General features: G+C 38.3%; 1 protein-coding gene across 1 annotated transcript in view; it reads right to left on the bottom strand.

Moving 5' to 3' along the window:
- PRIM2 (primase, DNA, polypeptide 2 (58kDa)) overlaps positions 1 to 19369 on the bottom strand; it is a gene marked incomplete at its 5' end in the record, with an annotated part of 39372 nt that overhangs the window by 7243 nt on the left and 12760 nt on the right. Inside the window, 2 exons of the mRNA XM_010022237.1 lie at positions 8241 to 8323; positions 9160 to 9286. Coding sequence (XP_010020539.1) covers positions 8241 to 8323; positions 9160 to 9286 — 210 coding nt within the window. The remainder of the gene's footprint in view (positions 1 to 8240; positions 8324 to 9159; positions 9287 to 19369) is intronic.

The raw sequence follows: 19369 nt of genomic DNA on the forward strand, positions 1-19369 counted from the left end.
AACTGATTACATTTTTATCCCTCTTGCCACCTCCTGTTAAATCTTCTGTAAAAGATCAAGGCCAAGGCCAACTAGGCAATGAAGTCTGAAATCTGGCTCTATCTGTGTACATACTTTTTCTTCATTTTACTTCCTCCCTCCTTTGACATTGACTGAAAAAATTAGCGTCACATTAAGTAAGTAAGGGTTGAAGAAAACCCAGATATTCTAAACAGTTCCATTACATGTTGCCTTCTGCTTCCCTACTTGTTCCTTAGAATAAAATCTATGCCATGCAAAAGAGCTATCTTTTAGTAAATGCTAACAACATTGTATGTATGTACTTTCTTAAAAAGTGTTCGACCCACCTGTATGTACTCTCTTAGATAGTATTTGACCCGCCTTTAAGGTGGAGAAGAAGATTTCACTGAGTAGATGCTGCTGACATACGAAAGTTATAATGGTCACATTATCAAAGTTGGCCTTGAGGGACTTAAAATTCTGAAAGAGCAACCATGTCATTCTGCAGCAGCTCAGTCTTTGTCGCGCAGCTACACTGCCATTCCACCAAGAAACTACTTTCCCACTTCCTTGAGACCCCTCCTCAGACCTCTCAGAGGCTGCTATTAGGTCACCACACAGACTTTCCTGCTTTACTACTATGAAGACATGTATCTTGGAGGAACCTCTACCAGCATTCTCCAGTGAAGTTCAGTAAATAGGTCTTCATGTCACTTCTTTTACCAATATTGACAAGAGCACGCTATAGAACAGATGCCCACCAGGACAGACCACAGACTTGCATCCAGCTTGTTAAATTTATTAACATACATAATTGCACTGGTGGTCATCACTTTACTCCTGCCCCTTTACCCTCTCCACCACATCACCTCCTCCACTGACTGATGGCCAATTTCAGTCAAATTTGGTAAGTAGAGATGACAAAATTATACAGTTCCTACATGTCAGTTAAAAGTGGTGCTTGGGTAGAAACGCCAGACCAACACTTCTGTCTCAATCAGAAAAAAGCAGTTATAATTCAGCTCCTACTCATTCTGAGAGGCAGCCAGAAAGCAGTCAAATGATAAGCCTGATATTTAGCATATATATGTAAGTTAAAACCACCCACATCATGGGGGATCAGGTTCACCTTCTGCATTTATAATAGGGTTGAGGAGTAAGGGGCACATTAAATGTATCTGGATAAAAACCGGTTCAGTAGATTAACTGGTTTTAACAGGGAACAAGTTTCTAAGAAAAGAAACAAAAAAAGGTTAAAAATTGCAAGCTAGAAAGGAGTCCTCTTTGTGAGTGACACTAACAATCCTCTATTTAAATAAAACAGAATTATCCTTCCTAATAAATCTTATCTTTCCTACTAAGTTTGTGCACATAATGAAAGCAAGCTTGCAGGTGTTTTTTACTTAGTGTTACCCAGAAACAAACCTCCACTAAGAACTATCTTAATTCATAGAATCATAGAATGGTTTGGGTTGGAAAGGACCTTAAGATCATCTAGTTTCAACTCCCCTGCCATGGGCATGGACATCTCGTACTAAACCATGTCACCCAAGGCTCTGTCCAACCTGGCCTTGAACACTGCCAGGGATGAAGCATTCACAACTTCCTTGGGCAACCCATTCCAGTGCCTCACCACCCTCACTGCAAAGAACTTCTTCCTTATATCTAATCTAAACTTCCGCTGTTTAAGTTTGAAGCCATTACCCCTTGTCCTACCACTATTAAATGTATCTGGATAAAAACCGGTTCAGTAGATTAACTGGTTTTAACAGGGAACAAGTTTCTAAGAAAAGAAACAAAAAAAGGTTAAAAATTGCAAGCTAGAAAGGAGTCCTCTTTGTGAGTGACACTAACAATCCTCTATTTAAATAAAACAGAATTATCCTTCCTAATAAATCTTATCTTTCCTACTAAGTTTGTGCACATAATGAAAGCAAGCTTGCAGGTGTTTTTTACTTAGTGTTACCCAGAAACAAACCTCCACTAAGAACTATCTTAATTCATAGAATCATAGAATGGTTTGGGTTGGAAAGGACCTTAAGATCATCTAGTTTCAACTCCCCTGCCATGGGCATGGACATCTCGTACTAAACCATGTCACCCAAGGCTCTGTCCAACCTGGCCTTGAACACTGCCAGGGATGAAGCATTCACAACTTCCTTGGGCAACCCATTCCAGTGCCTCACCACCCTCACTGCAAAGAACTTCTTCCTTATATCTAATCTAAACTTCCGCTGTTTAAGTTTGAAGCCATTACCCCTTGTCCTACCACTACAGTCCCTAATGAAGAGTCCCTCCCCAGCATCCTTGTAGGCCCCCTTCAGATATTGGAAAGGCTGCTATGAGGTCTCCATGCAGCCTTCTCTTCTCCAAGCTGAACAGCCCCAACTTTCTCAGCCTGTCTTCATACGGGAGGTGCTCCAGCCCTCTGATCGTCCTCGTGGCCCTCCTCTGGACTTGATGCAAGAGCTCCATGTCCTTTTTATGTTGAGGACACCAGAACTGTACACAATAAGCAAGGTCTCACGAGAGCAATCCCTGAAGGACACCACTCCTTACTGTTTTCCAACTGGACATTGAGGCATTGACCACAACTGTTTGCGTGTGGCCATCCAGCCAGTTCTTTATCCACTGAGTGGTCCATCCATCAAATTGGTGTCTCTCCAATTTAGAGACAAGGATGTTGCGTGGGACAGTGTCAAACACTTTGCACAAGTCCAGGTAGATGATGTCAACTGCTCTGCCGCTGTCCATCACTTCTGTAGCCCCATCACGGAAGGCCACCAAATTGGTCAGGCAGGATTTCCCCTTAGTGAAACCATGTTGGCTGTCACCAGCCACCTCATTGTTTTTCATGTGCCTCAGCATGCTTTCCAGGAGAATCTGCTCCAAGATTTTGCCAGGCACAGAGGTGAGACTGACTGAATTCACCACAGCAATCTTTTGCCTATACATCTATTAAGACATTTACATTGCATTGCTTTATTTTCCAAGTAAAGTTACATGCCCAAGGACTCTTTTTGTTAGTTTCTTTATCTTTTGCTGCCATCTGCAACTTTTTTTCCTGATGTTGCTTTACTGACTACTAATGAGGTTAAGATGATGTTTGGCAGTTGTATGCAGCCACCTGCTTTATAGATCCTCAGTATTCAAAGCTGAGATGTTGCATAGCAGGAGTTTGGGCTCTGTAATTATCCACTGTTATTTTCACTTACAGTTAGTTTCTTTTATTTGAAAACTGCAGAATTAACTTATATTTTCCAAATTAAAATCTTTCTACTATAGATTCAGTTAAGTATGGCTTATCTATCACTTTCTTTTTATTTCAAAGCTGACTGAAGATACAGTTGGGTGCATTCCAGTTTTCGTCTCTTTCAGGCCACTTTGTGACCATCTCAGCACTAATCCTGCCTGAGGACTCCCCAGTGCCCTTTGCCTCCTGGTCAGAATAGTCATCTGTCCTTTTTGCTGCTTTCAGATGCTACCTTTATATTTTAAACTGATTTTGAAGATTTCATGTTTTTAGGGTACACATGTATAGTACAATTTCCTCAGATTTAAGCTGTTTTCCCTCAGGGATTGACTTCCAGGTTGGAAAATCATTGTTACAGCTTTGCCAGACCTCCGTTTCCTTTTACACTCCTCGACTTGCCTTTTGTAGTGAAGAGCACTTGATAGCACAGTGTTCAGCACTGCGCGTGGTAGTACTTAGGGCATCACACCAGATTAACTTCTCCTCTGCAATTTGCATCACAACTGTCAAAAAACGAATGGTATTCTAGCACACTTTATAGAAGTAAAAGAAAGAGGCAGTCACGATCCAGAAGAAGGTATTTCATTAATATATCTTCAAAAGACCTGTATTTTTCCCTCCACTTTTAAAGTATAGGTTTTCTAGCCTGTAGTTCTTATTTCATATATGTCAGTGAGGAACTCATTAGATACTTACCAAAAGATAAGTGAATGTCTGAATGAAGAGAATATGTTGATATGTGCCCATGTTTGTGGAGACAACGCCTGGGCAGCTTACTAAATGAAGACAGACCTTAATGTAAACTGAGTAAATAATTTTAAAAGGAAACACCTCTAATGCTAGTTGGTTTGTTTGCTTGCCTGTGGGCTATTTTGCAAAGTTTTATACAGTCATCTGCTGAAAGTCAGTGCTGTGAGAATCAGATCAAGAAGGGTTAATGCACCCAGGTATTCTACTTCTCTGTTTTCACATAGTTCTAAAATAACGTTATACATTTTATGATTAGAAAATTTTGGCTGTTTTTCAGTGACACATTTTTTTTTAACTGACAAAGCCACTTATTTTAAGACAATCATGCCTGGGTTTAGATATGATAAATAACCTGCATTCCTCTGTTGCAATGCTAAGTCAAAGTCCAGACTGTTATCAAGTATGAAAGCAAACATCTGAAGTAATTTAAAATTTAAAAAAAGCTACAAAATAAAACAAAAAAATAATTTGCATTTTATAATAATATAAATAATTAGATTTTAATTATGCAACATAACAGTTTGGAGAAGAGTGAGCTGAAACCTTTTTAATTCACGTTTGTTCTTTGTTGACCTGTTTTGTCATCCTGAACTGCATGTTAATCCCTTTGATTTTTTTTTGTGTGTGCTGCTTTTTTCCTTCTTTCTCTTCTAAATAAAAAATTCATGAGTAGCTTAATACATCATAAATTGGAGCTACTGACCTGTGAAGACACAGCCCCTGATTCTGTCCACCCATTCCTGCCAACTCAAAATGAGCCTCATTCCTCCTCACTTTCCCCAGGTAAACCTATAGTTGGATAATCTTTTTAGTCTGTTTTACCATGTAGTCATAAGGCCAGCATAAAAAAAGGAATGGAAACTCAACAGACAGGGATGAATGGAGTAGAACTGCCTTCTACACCAACAGGGCCCATAAACTACTCCTGGAACTGAAGTCTAATGTTAAAGAAAATTCTCCATCCTAGGTTTCCCACAGCAGTCTCAGTCCTCTGATTCTTAGAAAAACAGTAATTGAGAGGTACAGGAATAGGAACAGCTGAGCCGGAAGCCTTCAGGGAGAGACTCAGAACAATGAAATTCCTGGGATCTTACACCCTCATGTTGCACCTGACCGTCACATGCTCTTGCTGTTCATGCACCTTGCATGCACCTCTTGGGCCAATGGTGAATTTTGGTCTTCTTGTCCATCGCTGGGTTTTTTCGCTGTCTCCAGGCAGGAGTAAAGCATAAGGCTCCAGCAGCTTCAGCTACCAGTGCTAAGAAATACTCATGCTAAGCAAAACTACTCAGTTAAAAGAACTCAGTTAAAGGAATTTGGCTAACTAAACTTAATTCACAACAGTCAACAAAGCCGGTTGCAATCTTCCCCAGTAGTCGCTGTGGGTTCCTCTGGCCTTTGTCTCCATTATTTCAATCTACTCTCATGGCAAGGTCTAACCATGTTTATCAAATCTCCAAGCACTGGCAATTATCTCTGCTTGAAAATTACAATCCTAACCAGGACCAACCTAAGGCCAGGCAGTCCAACTTCCCCCTGCCTGGAGGGTCAATACCACATTTTTTCCGATTATGTTATCCTGTTCACCTGGACAGAACTCTCTCAATAACAGGTTAACATCTGCCCAAGATCGGTCATGTATCAAACAAAGGACAAGAAAATAATAATGCACATCAACCCACATCTTCCCTTAATCTGAGCATTTGACTTGACCACGTAACAAAATCCTCAGGGTTTGGAGGCGATGGGTATATACTAGAACAAAGAACTCAACAGCAGTGCACAATACAATTGCTCAATACCCACTGACCAATGCCCAGCCTGACCTGAGCAGTCCCTTCCAGGTAACTCCCCTCAGTTGTCCTACTGGGCTGCAGTCTGGAATAACCCTTTGGCTAGTTTGGGTCAGGTGTCTTGTCTCTGCTCCCTCACGGCTTCTTGTGCCCCTCCTCACTGGCAGAGCATGAGAGACTGGGAAGTCCCTGATCAGGGTAAGTGCTACTCAGCAACAACTTAAACATTGGAGCGTTATCAGCGTTGTTCTCAGACTAAAGCCAAAACACAGCACTGCACCAGCTACTGGGAAGAAAATTAAGCCCGCCCCAGCTGAAAACAGGGTAGAGATCAATTTCTGAAAACCCAGCCACAGCCATCCTTTTTTTACTATTAAGTTTTGGGTGGAGGGTGTTCTGTTTTGGGTTATCTTTGGTTTAACACTAGGAATGGCCACTGCAGATTCCTGTACCCTGACTACACTAAAACTGACACCACAAAATTTGCACACAGGACAGAGTCCATTTCAGGGTAAAGGTGACACTGATGGTGACAGTTTTTGTTAGTCACTTTTGGTAAGAAAATGTAAGACTCCTAGTGAATCTAAATCCAACTTCACAAGGGAAAAAACCCCAAACACACACATACACAAACTAAAACCCAATTCATAGCAAGTAAGGAACTGTGTTAAATATAAAGATACTGCCCTACTGTGCAAATTCACTGAAGAAATAACCTTTACTAAATCCTATCCACACATAGCAAGGCAGCTAAACCAGTAAATCCTCACCAATCTTTCCAATGATTAGCAGGATAAAAATCTCACAGCAGCATCAATTTTTGATGCATATAAAATTGAGAAAAGCCAAAGGGAAGTATTTCTAGTGCCTGTCAGATACACGGAAGACTGTAAAATACCTATTTATATGAACAAGGAGAAAAGAAGACAAAAAAAAAAGAAAAACTACTCCTCGGAAAAAGTCTGGCTATTTCCAAATTTGTCAAGAATGACTACGAGTGAAACTCTTTAAAACTATTCTCTTTTCATTTGTATCTTAATTATTCCTTCCAAGGGAGACTACTCTAAGCAGAACTTCCACATTCTTCTCTATCTAGTTCAACACTCTGTGGATGCCTGACAAGCAATGGTGACACTCCACACAAACTAAAGATGACAGCTTAAAGCAGGTTTTACCTACGGACCAACTAATATGCACAACTTTTTGCTGAACTGTCTCAGCTTAACTTGAACCCATGTGTCTTCCTCCAGTTAAGATGATGGCATCCTTTTATAGACCTTAACCTCTTGCTAAAGGTAGCAATGGAATCACAGTCCTTCAGTACACATGCCAAAAAGTTCCGATTCCCATATTGTCCTTGCTGTATAAGATTTGGATTTCAATTTCATGTTAACTGTTAAAAAACTGCTAAAAATCTCTGCTTTATTTCACTATGCATTTTATGTGCTTTTGTTGGTTAAGGGAAGTTAGCGTAGTGGATGATTAAGAATGTATGTTTTTTTTGTTTATGACAGAAAACAATTGCTTATGTCTACTGAACACAGAATCTTCCACAAGTCACTGCAAGAATAGAAACAAATTCTCTAAAATATTGACAGATTCATCTAAACTCTTTTTTAATCATAGTTCAGTAAAACAAAGTGAAACAAAATTCTGAATTGTATCCACTTGTCCTGGGTTCAGCTACAGCAGTCATTTTTTCTCCTTCTTAGTAGCTGGTGCAGTGCTGTGGTTTTGACTTTCAGCCTGGGAACAACGCTGATAACACTGATGTTTTTAGTTGTTGCTAAGTAATGTTTACTCTGACCAAGGACTTTCTCAGTCTCATGCTCTGCCAGGGAAGAGGGGAAGCCGGGAGGAAGCAGAGACAGGACACCTGACCCAAACTGGCCAAAGGGGTATTCCATACCACAGCACGTCATGCCCAGTATAGAAACTGGGGGGAGTTACCCGAAGGCCCAGATCGCTGCTCGGGTTGGGCTGGGTATCGGTCAGCGGGTGGTGAGCGGTTGTGTCCTCTCCCCTTGTTATTCCTCTTATCATTATTATTGGTAGCAGTAGTGGTTTGTATTATACCTTAGTTACTGGAGTGCTGTTATCTCAACCCGTGGGAGTTACACTCCTTCGATTCTCCTCCCCATCCCTCTGGGAGCAGGGGGAGGAAGGAAGGGCAGGGGGCAGTGAGCGAGCGGCTGCGTGGTTCCGGGTTGCCGGCCGGGCTTGAACCACAACACCGCTATAGTAATAAACCAACTCATATTAAACAGTAAAAGACGATGACAATAATCAACACATCAGCAGGAGCACGAGAGCCAGAAAGCCATGATTCTGGTTTTAACCTTTCATAAGAAGAGATACATCACAATACATACTGACAAACTGCATATAGCATTCCTACGCAAACAGAAAGTAAGAACTGAAGTGCCAACCAAAATATGCCTTACCTGAGTTATTCCACTGGGAGGGATCTTGTATGACTGCAGCTTCTGCTTCAATAGCTCAGGATCACTGTGGCGGAATGGGCACCCTGACAGTAAAAACCAAGTAACTTCATAAACAAGGCTGTTTACTCAGGAGTTAGTGCAGTAAGGCACTCAAGAGACCAGCTAAGCTGTTCCTAATTGTCTAACAGCTTATTAATGAAGTTAATTGCCCATGTGTACAATTGCTTACTTTTTTTAATTATTACTCCACTGCACAGTTATCAAGGCACCACAGGCTCAAGAGTTACATAAACTATCCCAACATAATACGTCACAATTCTCATTCACTGACAGGAAAAGAATTTTAGTTAGTTTTGTACTAACAATGATAGCACTGGTACATTCAATAGCTGTGAAAAAAAATACAGGAAAAGACAAGCAATGAGAGTCAACCGGTCTTTAAAGCACAGTCCTTTGTAAAAATATTACTTCAAAAATACCTTAGAAAGTTCCACTACCTTTTAAGAGTGAGGGACGTTTTATTCCATAATTAGTTTTGAGATATAACTAAATGAACAACTTAGTACTAGAATAACAACAGTGAAATCATTGTGGGTCTTCCATGTTTAGTCATGTAGAGAAATAGTATTTTAAAGTACTCTAGCAAACTTCAGAATTGCTTTACAATTTTAATTAATCTCAAGACACCTCTAATTGGTCACTTTATAAAGCACCTGTACAGTTAAAGTCCCTTGCACTGCATGATACAATGTCTAGAAATAAAGGAAAAAAGCTATCCAGTGTGATCTGAAGAGAACAGTACAAGACCAGTACAGCCTTGAAGTTAAATACATAATTTAAGAGACCACAGAAGCGAGTAACTCTCTAACCAAGGCTTTATGCTGGTTTTAAACTTCCCCTCTCTCCCCCAGGAACTCACCATGATAATCCCCTTGACTTGGTGGATTGGACATGATAATCTTCATGCAGCTATATGGGGTATAATCAGTTCTCTTCCCTTCTTTCCCATAGTTGTGGCGAATGCTGTAAGCATATCCTTTGTCAAACTAAATAAAAGCAAAAGAATTCTTACATGTTGTGCCAGTGATTCTATCTGCTCTGCAAACAGAAATACTGGATAACAAGATAAATCTTACAAACATATTCAAACTGAGAAAAAGCAATACCCAGTTACTTGCTGCCAGCTTTGATCTTTGCGCTACATAGTATGCGCATATGTGTGTTTTACAGATGCGTCATGAGAAGTGATCATGAGAAGTGATGTAAGGTTTTTTCAGCTGATGCAGTAATCACTTCAAAGATAAAATAATTTCAAGATCACAATTTTGAATCCCATGGTGCTAGTAAGTGGAGAAAACATAGTAATTTAAAACCTTTCATAAATTGATTGCTTTATCAGGACAAACACCAGAAATATAGATTTCTTTACTCAGGTTCATGTTCTTATTCTCCCAAAGCATAATGCTTCATCTACACTTTGTTTCAACACTGAAGTTCAATTCATTATATTCTAAAATGGAGCATACTTCACTTATACAAAAGAAAGAGATTTTAGAAAATCTCTTTTGTCTACTGATAGATCACCAGCTCCTCCAATAAAATGAAATCCTCTAAAGCAATACGAATGTAAACAAACATTTATCTTGGCAGCTGAGTACAGTGCTATCGATATATCATTTTAGATGAGTCCTGTGGAGAACATTCAATGATATGAGTTTATGTTCTTTTGTATGTGGCAATAGGTGACAGAAAATCTGTAGTAGAATCAGGTAATCTAACATACTGATTCCATTAAGTTGCATTAGTTACTATAAGACATTAAGAAACATTTGTTCAAATATACTGCTAGTCCTAAAAAAAAAAGCCAAACCAAACAAAACAAACCCCCAAATGGGATAAGATAATGAAGCATCATATTTAGAATTACACATCCTCAGACTCTCTTCTCCTCAAAAAAGCTATGACAATACATGAAAGAAAAACTTTGCTCTTGCTCAATTCGAAATTTTACCATTAACCTTATGCTGAGTTCTGTGTCTGAATATAAACAACTCCCAGCAGAATTTCTTTTCTTTTCCAAAGCCACTTTAAAATAATTATGTACTCTGGTATTTTGCTAATATAAGACAACATTATATACTGAGGGAAATCATTCAAGCATACAACTGGTAGCACTACCACTTCAAGGATACTCTCATTTTTACATATAAAAGTAGTTCCCTGTTTGGCCTGTGGCCTTCCAAATAGTAATTCAGTATATTCATGTACCTATGAAATATGTTGACCTTCTAGAACACGTCTAAAATAAAGCAGAAAAATGAGTGTATTTTTATTCCTATAAAACACTTTAATGTTTCTGAAAAATATAAGTAATTGAAAATCTGTAACATAACATGCATATATATAATGAACGTGTATAAAAATATACACAACCTTTGAGAATAAAATCCTAAACTGTACCTGGTTTAAAAGGTAAAAAAGAAACTTCTCTGTCAAGATGCTAGTCATAATCAAAGCAAATATATAAAGAAGAATAACATTCAACACTCATTCCAAATAAGGTTCAAGACATCCAAAGCTCTAAATAAACACTGAAAAGAGAAAGAGAAAATACATAGCATTGTGTTTGCCAGCATAGCCACAGCCAGGATCCATCATGTAGGAATATTCCTATCTAGTCAACATTTTGGCTTAGGAGAGAAAAAAACTGTTTGGAGGAATAATAAATGAACACCACTTCTGCTAGCAACAGAGTTGGGCTTACCAACTCTTCATTAGAAAGAAGGGTAAGACTGTATCATGATCTGTAGGTGTGTACAAGAACCCAGGAAGTTACAGGGGAACAGGTACCCTCCCCTTAGCAGGGCAAGCAGCAGGTCCTGCAGGAGCTGCAAATGGTATATATACTCCTGAAAAACAGAAAACACCAATACAAAGATGTGCGTATTTTAATTCCAAACCTTTGACTGAACCTGCTAACTAAAGATAGAGTCTGTCATCCCACAGCCACCTATTCTTCCATCCAGAAGCTCTGGAACCTTTCCTCATTGTTTGCTAAAGATGAATGAAAGCGTATTTCATTTGCTTAACAAACGATATTTGAGCAAGCAGTTACATTATTTTTCTGTAAGGGAAAAGCAAATCTTGAGTGCTTCAGGATGCACTGCTTAGTTTACTGGAAAATTAACACCCCTCTTTAACATTTCTGTATACCAAAATCTTGAGCTGTGCTTTTCACATCACTTGCCTTAACACCCACAGAAATTACTTTTACTACCTAACTCATTATTTTATGCTGAGAAGCAGCTCTTGCAGTAAATAGAAACAACAGCTACATAATAACACAACACAGCCTTGGGATGGGTTGGATATTTTCTCATTGCTTTCTTGTAATCCTGTTTGGATCTCAAGAGTTTTCACAGTGGCAGAGAGTAACACAGCTATATGGTGCAAGTTAGCACATGCACAGTTATGTGCTTTAATAACAGCTCTCTTATTCTTGTGATTCAGCATTTCCTAATATTGATCAAGGAAACAAGATTTTAGCAGAGCCAATATCCAACAGACTGTGTGGTCATCAGTGGAAAGAAACCATGAATTGTGGCATTTCATTTCAGAAAACACATTCCAGCCACTGCGGAATAAGTATGCCATGACTGAGAGTTACTTTCCTTAGTACACTTTATTGTCGTATTTGCAGATTAGTATCTGAAAACAGAACTTGGTCCTCCATAAATTTTGTTATCATGTTAGGGTGGAAAATAATTTGCTGACAGGTCTTCCAAGTCCTGTATGCTCAGGTTCACACTTAAACAAAACTTTTCATGTTTCAGTTTAAGTACTTTTATATACTTGTGCAATTATTATGCATCTATTCCTTACAGTACCGGGAGATTTATTTATTTAAAGTCTGACAACTAAGTAAAATGACAGCAGTAATTTTGTCTAGCTTCTTGGCTGACCACCAGATTAGTTCCAACTCTGCAAAATTCAAAGAAGTAATGGTTTAACACCTTCTTTTTAAACAGTCATAGGGTAATCTCCTGCCTAAAATTGTTGAGCCTGTATGGATAACAGCTTTCAATTCATAAATTTATTGCACACACTTGTGTACCTTCTGAGGTAATTTGTTCACTTTTTCATCCATTTCCTAGGCAGTTGCTCAAACCATTATTGTTGATACTGCTTATCTAGCATATCTTTTTCCAAGCAACTTTCTTTTTTAAGCTCACTATTAAAACCACCTCAATTGAAGATTATCTTTTCCCAAGCACAGCTGTCATTTAGGAGCACAAATAAATGCTTCTCTATCTGCCAACAAGAAGTTTCAATTTATCCTAAATTCTCAACCTGTAGCACAATTTCTACCTTAAAGGCACAGATCAGAGACATCAGCTAAAACTGAGTTGGAAAATTCCAATACATTGTGTGGAGGTGATTACAGACCAATTCACACTGAGTACAAAAAGCTTCTTCCCCTCCTATTTCAGGTTTTCCAAGCCACATGAGGCAAGAACTGCTTTGCCCTGGAGATGACTCCATCTAACACAAGGAAATCAGAAAAGTTTTCATCAAACTCCTTGTATACCACCCACATGAGTGTAAGGTGTGCAGCTAATGAGCTAGTTTTGTGGCTACCCCAGACCAGGCATGCAAAAATACAACAATGCAGCCTGTTATTTAAAGTAGCCTAAGTTGCCTTAATATAACTCAGCCCAAGATACAATTCATGTACACTGTTTCTCCACTTATTTGCATGGACTAAGACTTTGAAGCAGAAGCACAAAATAAACTACAGCAGGATGTCTTCTGCCTTAAGACACTGCATCAAATTAACAGCACAACAAACACACTGAGCAACTTGGACTAGTGGAAGGTGTCCCTGCCTGTGGCAAGAAGGTTGGAACCCGATGGTCTTTCAGGTCCCTTCCAACCTAAACCATTCTATGACTCTATGATCTTAAAGCCATCTCCTATAAAACTATGGTTTTTCTTAGGCACACACTTGGTCATCTATGGACAATTTTATTAGCCACTTCAAGACACTGCAGTATTTCTTTCTGTATCTAAGTTATCAATACTTCTTTTTTAGTCGATGTTTCATGTCCTTTTTACTGAAAAAAGAACAAAAAACAAACCCCTCAGGTACAGAAGATGCATTTTGAAACATATGGTCGTAGACATTTCAATTCAGGTTTGAAAGGGGGTCATAAAGGTTAATGCTACTACAAAAACTACTTTAAAGAACAGCTAAGAGCACGTAAAATTGTGACTCCATTTTAATGCTCACCAGTAAGAGTAGAAGGAGAAAAAAAACTAAGTGATTTTTATTGTAATATGTGATTCATTTCTACTTCTGGAAAACTGAAATGTCTTTGTGATTACAGAATTATACAGCAGTCTTTGTTTAAAGGTTATTTTTACAGATCTGATTCCCTTAGCATAATATCCTACATTCTTGGAATAATATCACCTATACAGAGCATTTTTCTTTGATAAAAAGACAGAGCTGAAAAAAAAAAAATCCTTTCCATATTACACTGCACCAATCTCCTAATTCTTTAGGGGGTTACAATGCTTAAGTCATTTCACATAGTACTCCGCTAATTATACCAGTAATTTTCTCTGATATTGTTACTATTTCAAAAAAATCACAAACGTAGCAAAAAATGAAAATGCTATGGATCTAGGAATATCACTGCTTTGATACTCCCAAGAATCATTATTTTTCCTAAATATTTGCTTAAACTATTTGAAAATTTTCTGTAACACTACAAAAAAAAACAAAACAAAAACAAAGAAAAAACCAAACAAAAAAAACCTGAGAGAAAGAAAGAACAGAAAGAACAGCCCTTTTAAGACAAAAATCAGTTTGTAGATAACTCATTTCGCCCACATCAGAATTCCACTAACAAGTTAATACACAATCTTATTGAAAATATTGAAAGTTTCATGTTGGCAGTTCAGACTGCTGCTGAACAGAGAGATGCAAATATTTGTAATTTCAAATAAAACAACTACACGAAGAAATAGTCATGTTTATGAATTATAATTAAGAATTATAAGGAAACTGGAAATTATAGCAAGAAAATGAGTATTTTAGATGGTAATTAACACTGAACAGGTGATGAGAACTTCTGTTGCTTTGTTTATAATAGAAAACAATAGTAAATCTTATTTTAGACAAGAAATAGAACAGCTGCATTAAAATGGCAATATTTGACAGCACCATCAAAGATACCATGCTTTTCTTAAGTATCTATAAAAATATATTGGTACTTTCCTTCAAACAACAAATGAACACTCAATAAACCAGTTTACTGTTATTTTCAATAGATTTATGCAGACCACTCTCTACAGTTTTAAGGAGCTCCTAAGAAAAGTCTTCCTAATATCAGAGAACAATCCTGAATCCTTTACTAAATATTTACTCTGTAACATAGCATTTAGAAAATTTGATATTTAAAAAATAAAAAAATTGATCAATTTCTCAACTAAGGAATCTCATTTAATTAGGAAAAAACCCCACACTGCATTTCTAGTACTCCCTCAATTACAAGTACACCAGTCCCTTTCAGATTTTTATGCTGATGCTTTTCAATCAGTGTTTCTCACATTTCAATATCCAGAGAAGTCAAATGATGTAACTTGGAAGTGTATCTTTTCAGGTAAACAGTAAATTAATGGGGCTATTCATTTCATTAGAAGTTGCAGACAAAGAACAGGAGACCCAAAAAAATTCAACGGCAAAGGAAAACACAGAAAGCATTATCACTGAAAGAGATACAAGAGTGTAAACGGATTGCAAAGTAGACAGAAATTTGCCATGTGGTACAATAGAACGACTGAAAGTTAAACAGAAAAGTAACGAACTGTGTGCATCTATAGGAATAAGATTCAACTCCAGACATCGAAATTCAGACATCTCCCCTTATTGTCAATGCAGGTCAATGCAATCCGAGAAGCCTGGGGAGCAATTCAGTTTACCCTAACATAGGCACCTAGAGGCTAATTAAATAAATCATTCTCTAGACACTATTGACTGTATTGGCTAGATGTCTATTGATCATAATGGCAGCTTAGGATCTCAGTGTAAAGAACATGTATTCCAAGGAGAAAAAAAACTCAGTGAGTCTGTATCAGAATTGGGAGAAATCCATACTTACAAGTCTACTACTGCAGCACATATTACAGGTTTCCAGAGAAGATGGATGAAGACTGGCCAGGGACCCAAAACTAAGTCCAAAAACTAAATCCCTACTGCTTTTCCAAGCTCCATCAATACTCTGAACATGAGTGCTCTCAAATGACATTCTATAGTTTTATTTGAACGTGTAATAGGTTCACAGTCTTATGCAGCTCATGTTCTGTAATACTGTAGCATATACCATAACCTACAGTAGCATGGTACAATAAAAACCTAAATATACAAGGAAGAAATAGGAAAGAAAACTGCTATCAGACTATGTGAAGAATCCTGAAATGTATCAAACTGGACTGCAATTAGAAGACCAACCAGCAATAAAACACAGGACTGAGACATGAGGTTTAGATTGCACACTGAGACAGGGTTTAGTCTCACTAGCCTGTCACAATACCTTAAAGCTGTGGGTGGGCATAGCCATGCAGAAGACCAGACTGCAATATGCTGAAGTGGCAGCCAATTGGACATTGGAAGAGATTTAGGAGAGCCACTACTCTCAGCTCCAGCTCATACTCCAGATAAAATAGCGCAATGTGTTATCATGTCCAATTGTTGTCACTTAACTCAAAAGTCTGGCATAACAGGCTCCTGCATTCCAGTAATAACAATTTTCCTGATAAGGAAGGAGAAGGAGCATACCAGAAAACAAAGCTATTGAAGCAGCCATACTACAAACTGGAAATTTAGCAGGCTATGACTTCCAGGTCACTAAAATAGCAGAATAGAAACACAAATGAGAGGAGGTGTGAGGAAAAATTGTCTCGGTCATTCCAGGCAATCAAAATTAGCAGCACCTGCCTCATTTTGAACATGACTCTTGGCATTAAAACAACAGACACATATTCAACCACAACACCAGAAACGAGTCCAAAAGAACAGTGCATATTCATCTGCTCTTGAAAAGGGCTTCTGCCGGCATGGGCTAAAATTCACCTGCTACAGTGTTCCTAATTTCAAAGACAGTATACTGGAATTAATCCAAGGAAGTCTAGCTCATTATCCAATATTCCAGTTCTACTTAGTACATCTGCCAGAGTCAAAAGATCTGAGCAAGTTTACCACAACAGTTGGAAGTTCTCTGTCTATGCATTGTTTCCAAAGAGCAACCATCTCCTGACACAGTGGAAGATGTCACAGAATCACAGAACGGTCTGGGTTGGAAAGGACCTTAAGATCATCTAGTTTCAACTCCCCTGCCATGGGCAGGGACACCTCGCACTAAGCCATGTCGCCCAAGGCTCTGCCTAACCTGGCCTTGAACACTGCCAGGGATGGAGCATTCACAACTTCCTTGGGCAACCCATTCCAGTGCCTCACCACCCTCACTGTGAAGAACTTCCTTATATCTAATCTAAAGTTCCCCTGTTTAAGTTTGAAACCATTACCCCTTGTCCTACCACTACAGTCCCTAACAAACAGTCCCTCCCCAGCATCCTTATACGCCCTCTTCAGATACTGGAAGGCAGCTATGAGGTCTCCACGCAGCCTTCTCTTCTCCAAGCAGCCTTCTCTTCTCCAAGCTGAACAGCCCCAACTTTCTCAGCCTGTCTTCATAAGGGAGGTGCTCCAGCCCTCTGATCGTCCTCATGGCCCTCCTCTGGTCATGCGCTCACCAAATTGCTGGTTGAACTATGCAGCATTCCCTAAACATGCAGAGACTGGAAGGTTTTGCACACCTTTTGGGACTACTTAAACCACAGAAGTGCTCTTCCCTTTTAAAACCATGTACCTTGCATAAAGAGTCTACCTCAGCAAGCTCCCCATCTTGACTGATTAGGTATTATTAAATTACTTCATTAATTTATTACTGCATCGCCCTGCAGGCACCCTTGCAGTGTAGCAGTGTTATGAGGAATCCTTTACAGACTGTTATTCCTCAATCCATACACTGATCAGAATGACACCTAAAGCCAAGTTCAGCACTAGATGACAAAAGGCATGTAAGAAGCAAGGTGTGTTAAAGGCAGGACGTCTTCACTAATTGCGAGATTGAGTGGTGAACTGCTGTAACCCTCAGGTTATAACACCCCACCAGCACAGCAGTCCTCATTGATTAGACTTCTATGACTGACCCAGCCTAGTCATTTAAATGGGTAATGAGATACAGTAAAGTCCAAGAGATTCAATTTTACCGTAAGCCTCAGATTTGCAGGATCATCATCATCACTCAAAGAGATACACTGAGTTGGGCTGGAGAATACCCCTTTAACCAATCCAAGGGACAGTTATCAAAATGTGATACAGTTGTGGCAAAATACTCGCCTTTACTGAGATCTGGTTAAATCTCTTAGACAAGGATTGGTGTCCGTAGACAAGGATATTAAGTCTCTAATCACATGATGTCTCAAGATACCAGCAAATCCCCCATGTAAGTGCAGATTAAAAAAATAAATAAATTAATTAATTTTCTGGGTAAATTGATCATTGGAAAAAAAATCACGTAATTCTTAAAATGAAACTACAAGGAAACTGAGTAATTAATATGTTTTCTCAAACTGATAAGTACTGCTTATCTCTACTCTTGAAACACGTACACTTCAGATGCAGTCATAAAAGAATGACAAAAACCAAGGCATTAAAACACAAAACTGTATATGGATATTTGATGTTTGTCAGCCCTTTTGAACATACAGTAAACTAGATATTAGAGCTCTCCAAACAGCACAGTTTGATAAAAGACAAAATCACATTTTAAGACAATGCTCAAAGGAAAAAGAAGAGCAGAAAAACACATATTGGCCCTTGCTGTCATAATAAGGAGAACTTCTTACATACAAGGACCCTTTAATATCCTATCTTATACAGAGTGCACTGTAATCAAGATATATTTGAACTCTAGAATGCAAGCATGACATGAGTCTCTCTGAATTCAACAACAGAAGAAAGCGTGTTTTAATATACAAAGAACTTCACACACACACCCCCCTCTCTCTTTTTTTTTCACTTTTGTTAATTCATCATGAATTAAAAGATGACTTCACTTCAGGGAAAATGCAAACAGAAAAATAAAAAAGCTCTACTGCCAGGCTGCTCTGAACTGTCTCAGAAGGAACACAGACCTCATTTTTTAGTGTCTGCTGTAAGGTTCTAAAAACAGGGAAATAATTCTGATAAGAAAATACATGAAAGTACCCAACTACTGTTATTAATCTTAAATAAAGCTCAATCTTTCTTGTTTAAAGAAAACCTCAAACATTTCCTGAGTTTCACTGGTGGTGCCCCAGTTCTCATGCTCCAAACCCAACTCCATTAAGTAGATAAATTAAAAAAAGGGAAAAATAAAACCCAAGCAGGAATTTAAACAACAGATCTTGTCATGAAGACCACTAGATTTTGCTAGTTCTTTGAGGGACATTTCATTTTTCTCCTTGTGTGAGTGGACTTACGAAGGGGCATAGCGAACAGGAAAAGCTCAGACCACACCATGTTACGCGGAATTCAGTTTCACAACTAAGCAGCATTGTACATTTCAATATAAAATCACAACCTAACCTAAATCAATATATTAAATTTCTGAAACATAAATTGTGCATAGCCCAAATAACATATAAAAGTGCTGTTCTGTCTTTATTCATGAGATTCAATAGATTTCAAAGACAGCAGCAGAATGTTAAATCAGTTCTGAAAGTAAAAATACATTTTTATTTACATCATGCCTATGCGGTATATCAGCAGAGTGCACATTTGATAGAATGTGCTGCTTTTCTGGATGACTGAATATGAAATACAACCACAATTTACTGGCTGAACATAGATGGAATATGACAGCTATATGATGTTACAACAATTACATGGACATTATCAGAGAAGGCAAAGTATACAGGATTCTGGGTTTTGTTTGGGAAGTCAGTTCATATGATTACAAGAAATCTAACATCTAATAAAATAATTTTAAAACATTCTTTCAAATTATTATATCAAGATA

This window comes from Nestor notabilis, unplaced genomic scaffold (genome assembly GCF_000696875.1).
Source record: "Nestor notabilis isolate BGI_N333 unplaced genomic scaffold, ASM69687v1 scaffold5599, whole genome shotgun sequence".
NCBI classification, from domain to species: Eukaryota; Metazoa; Chordata; class Aves; order Psittaciformes; family Psittacidae; genus Nestor; species Nestor notabilis.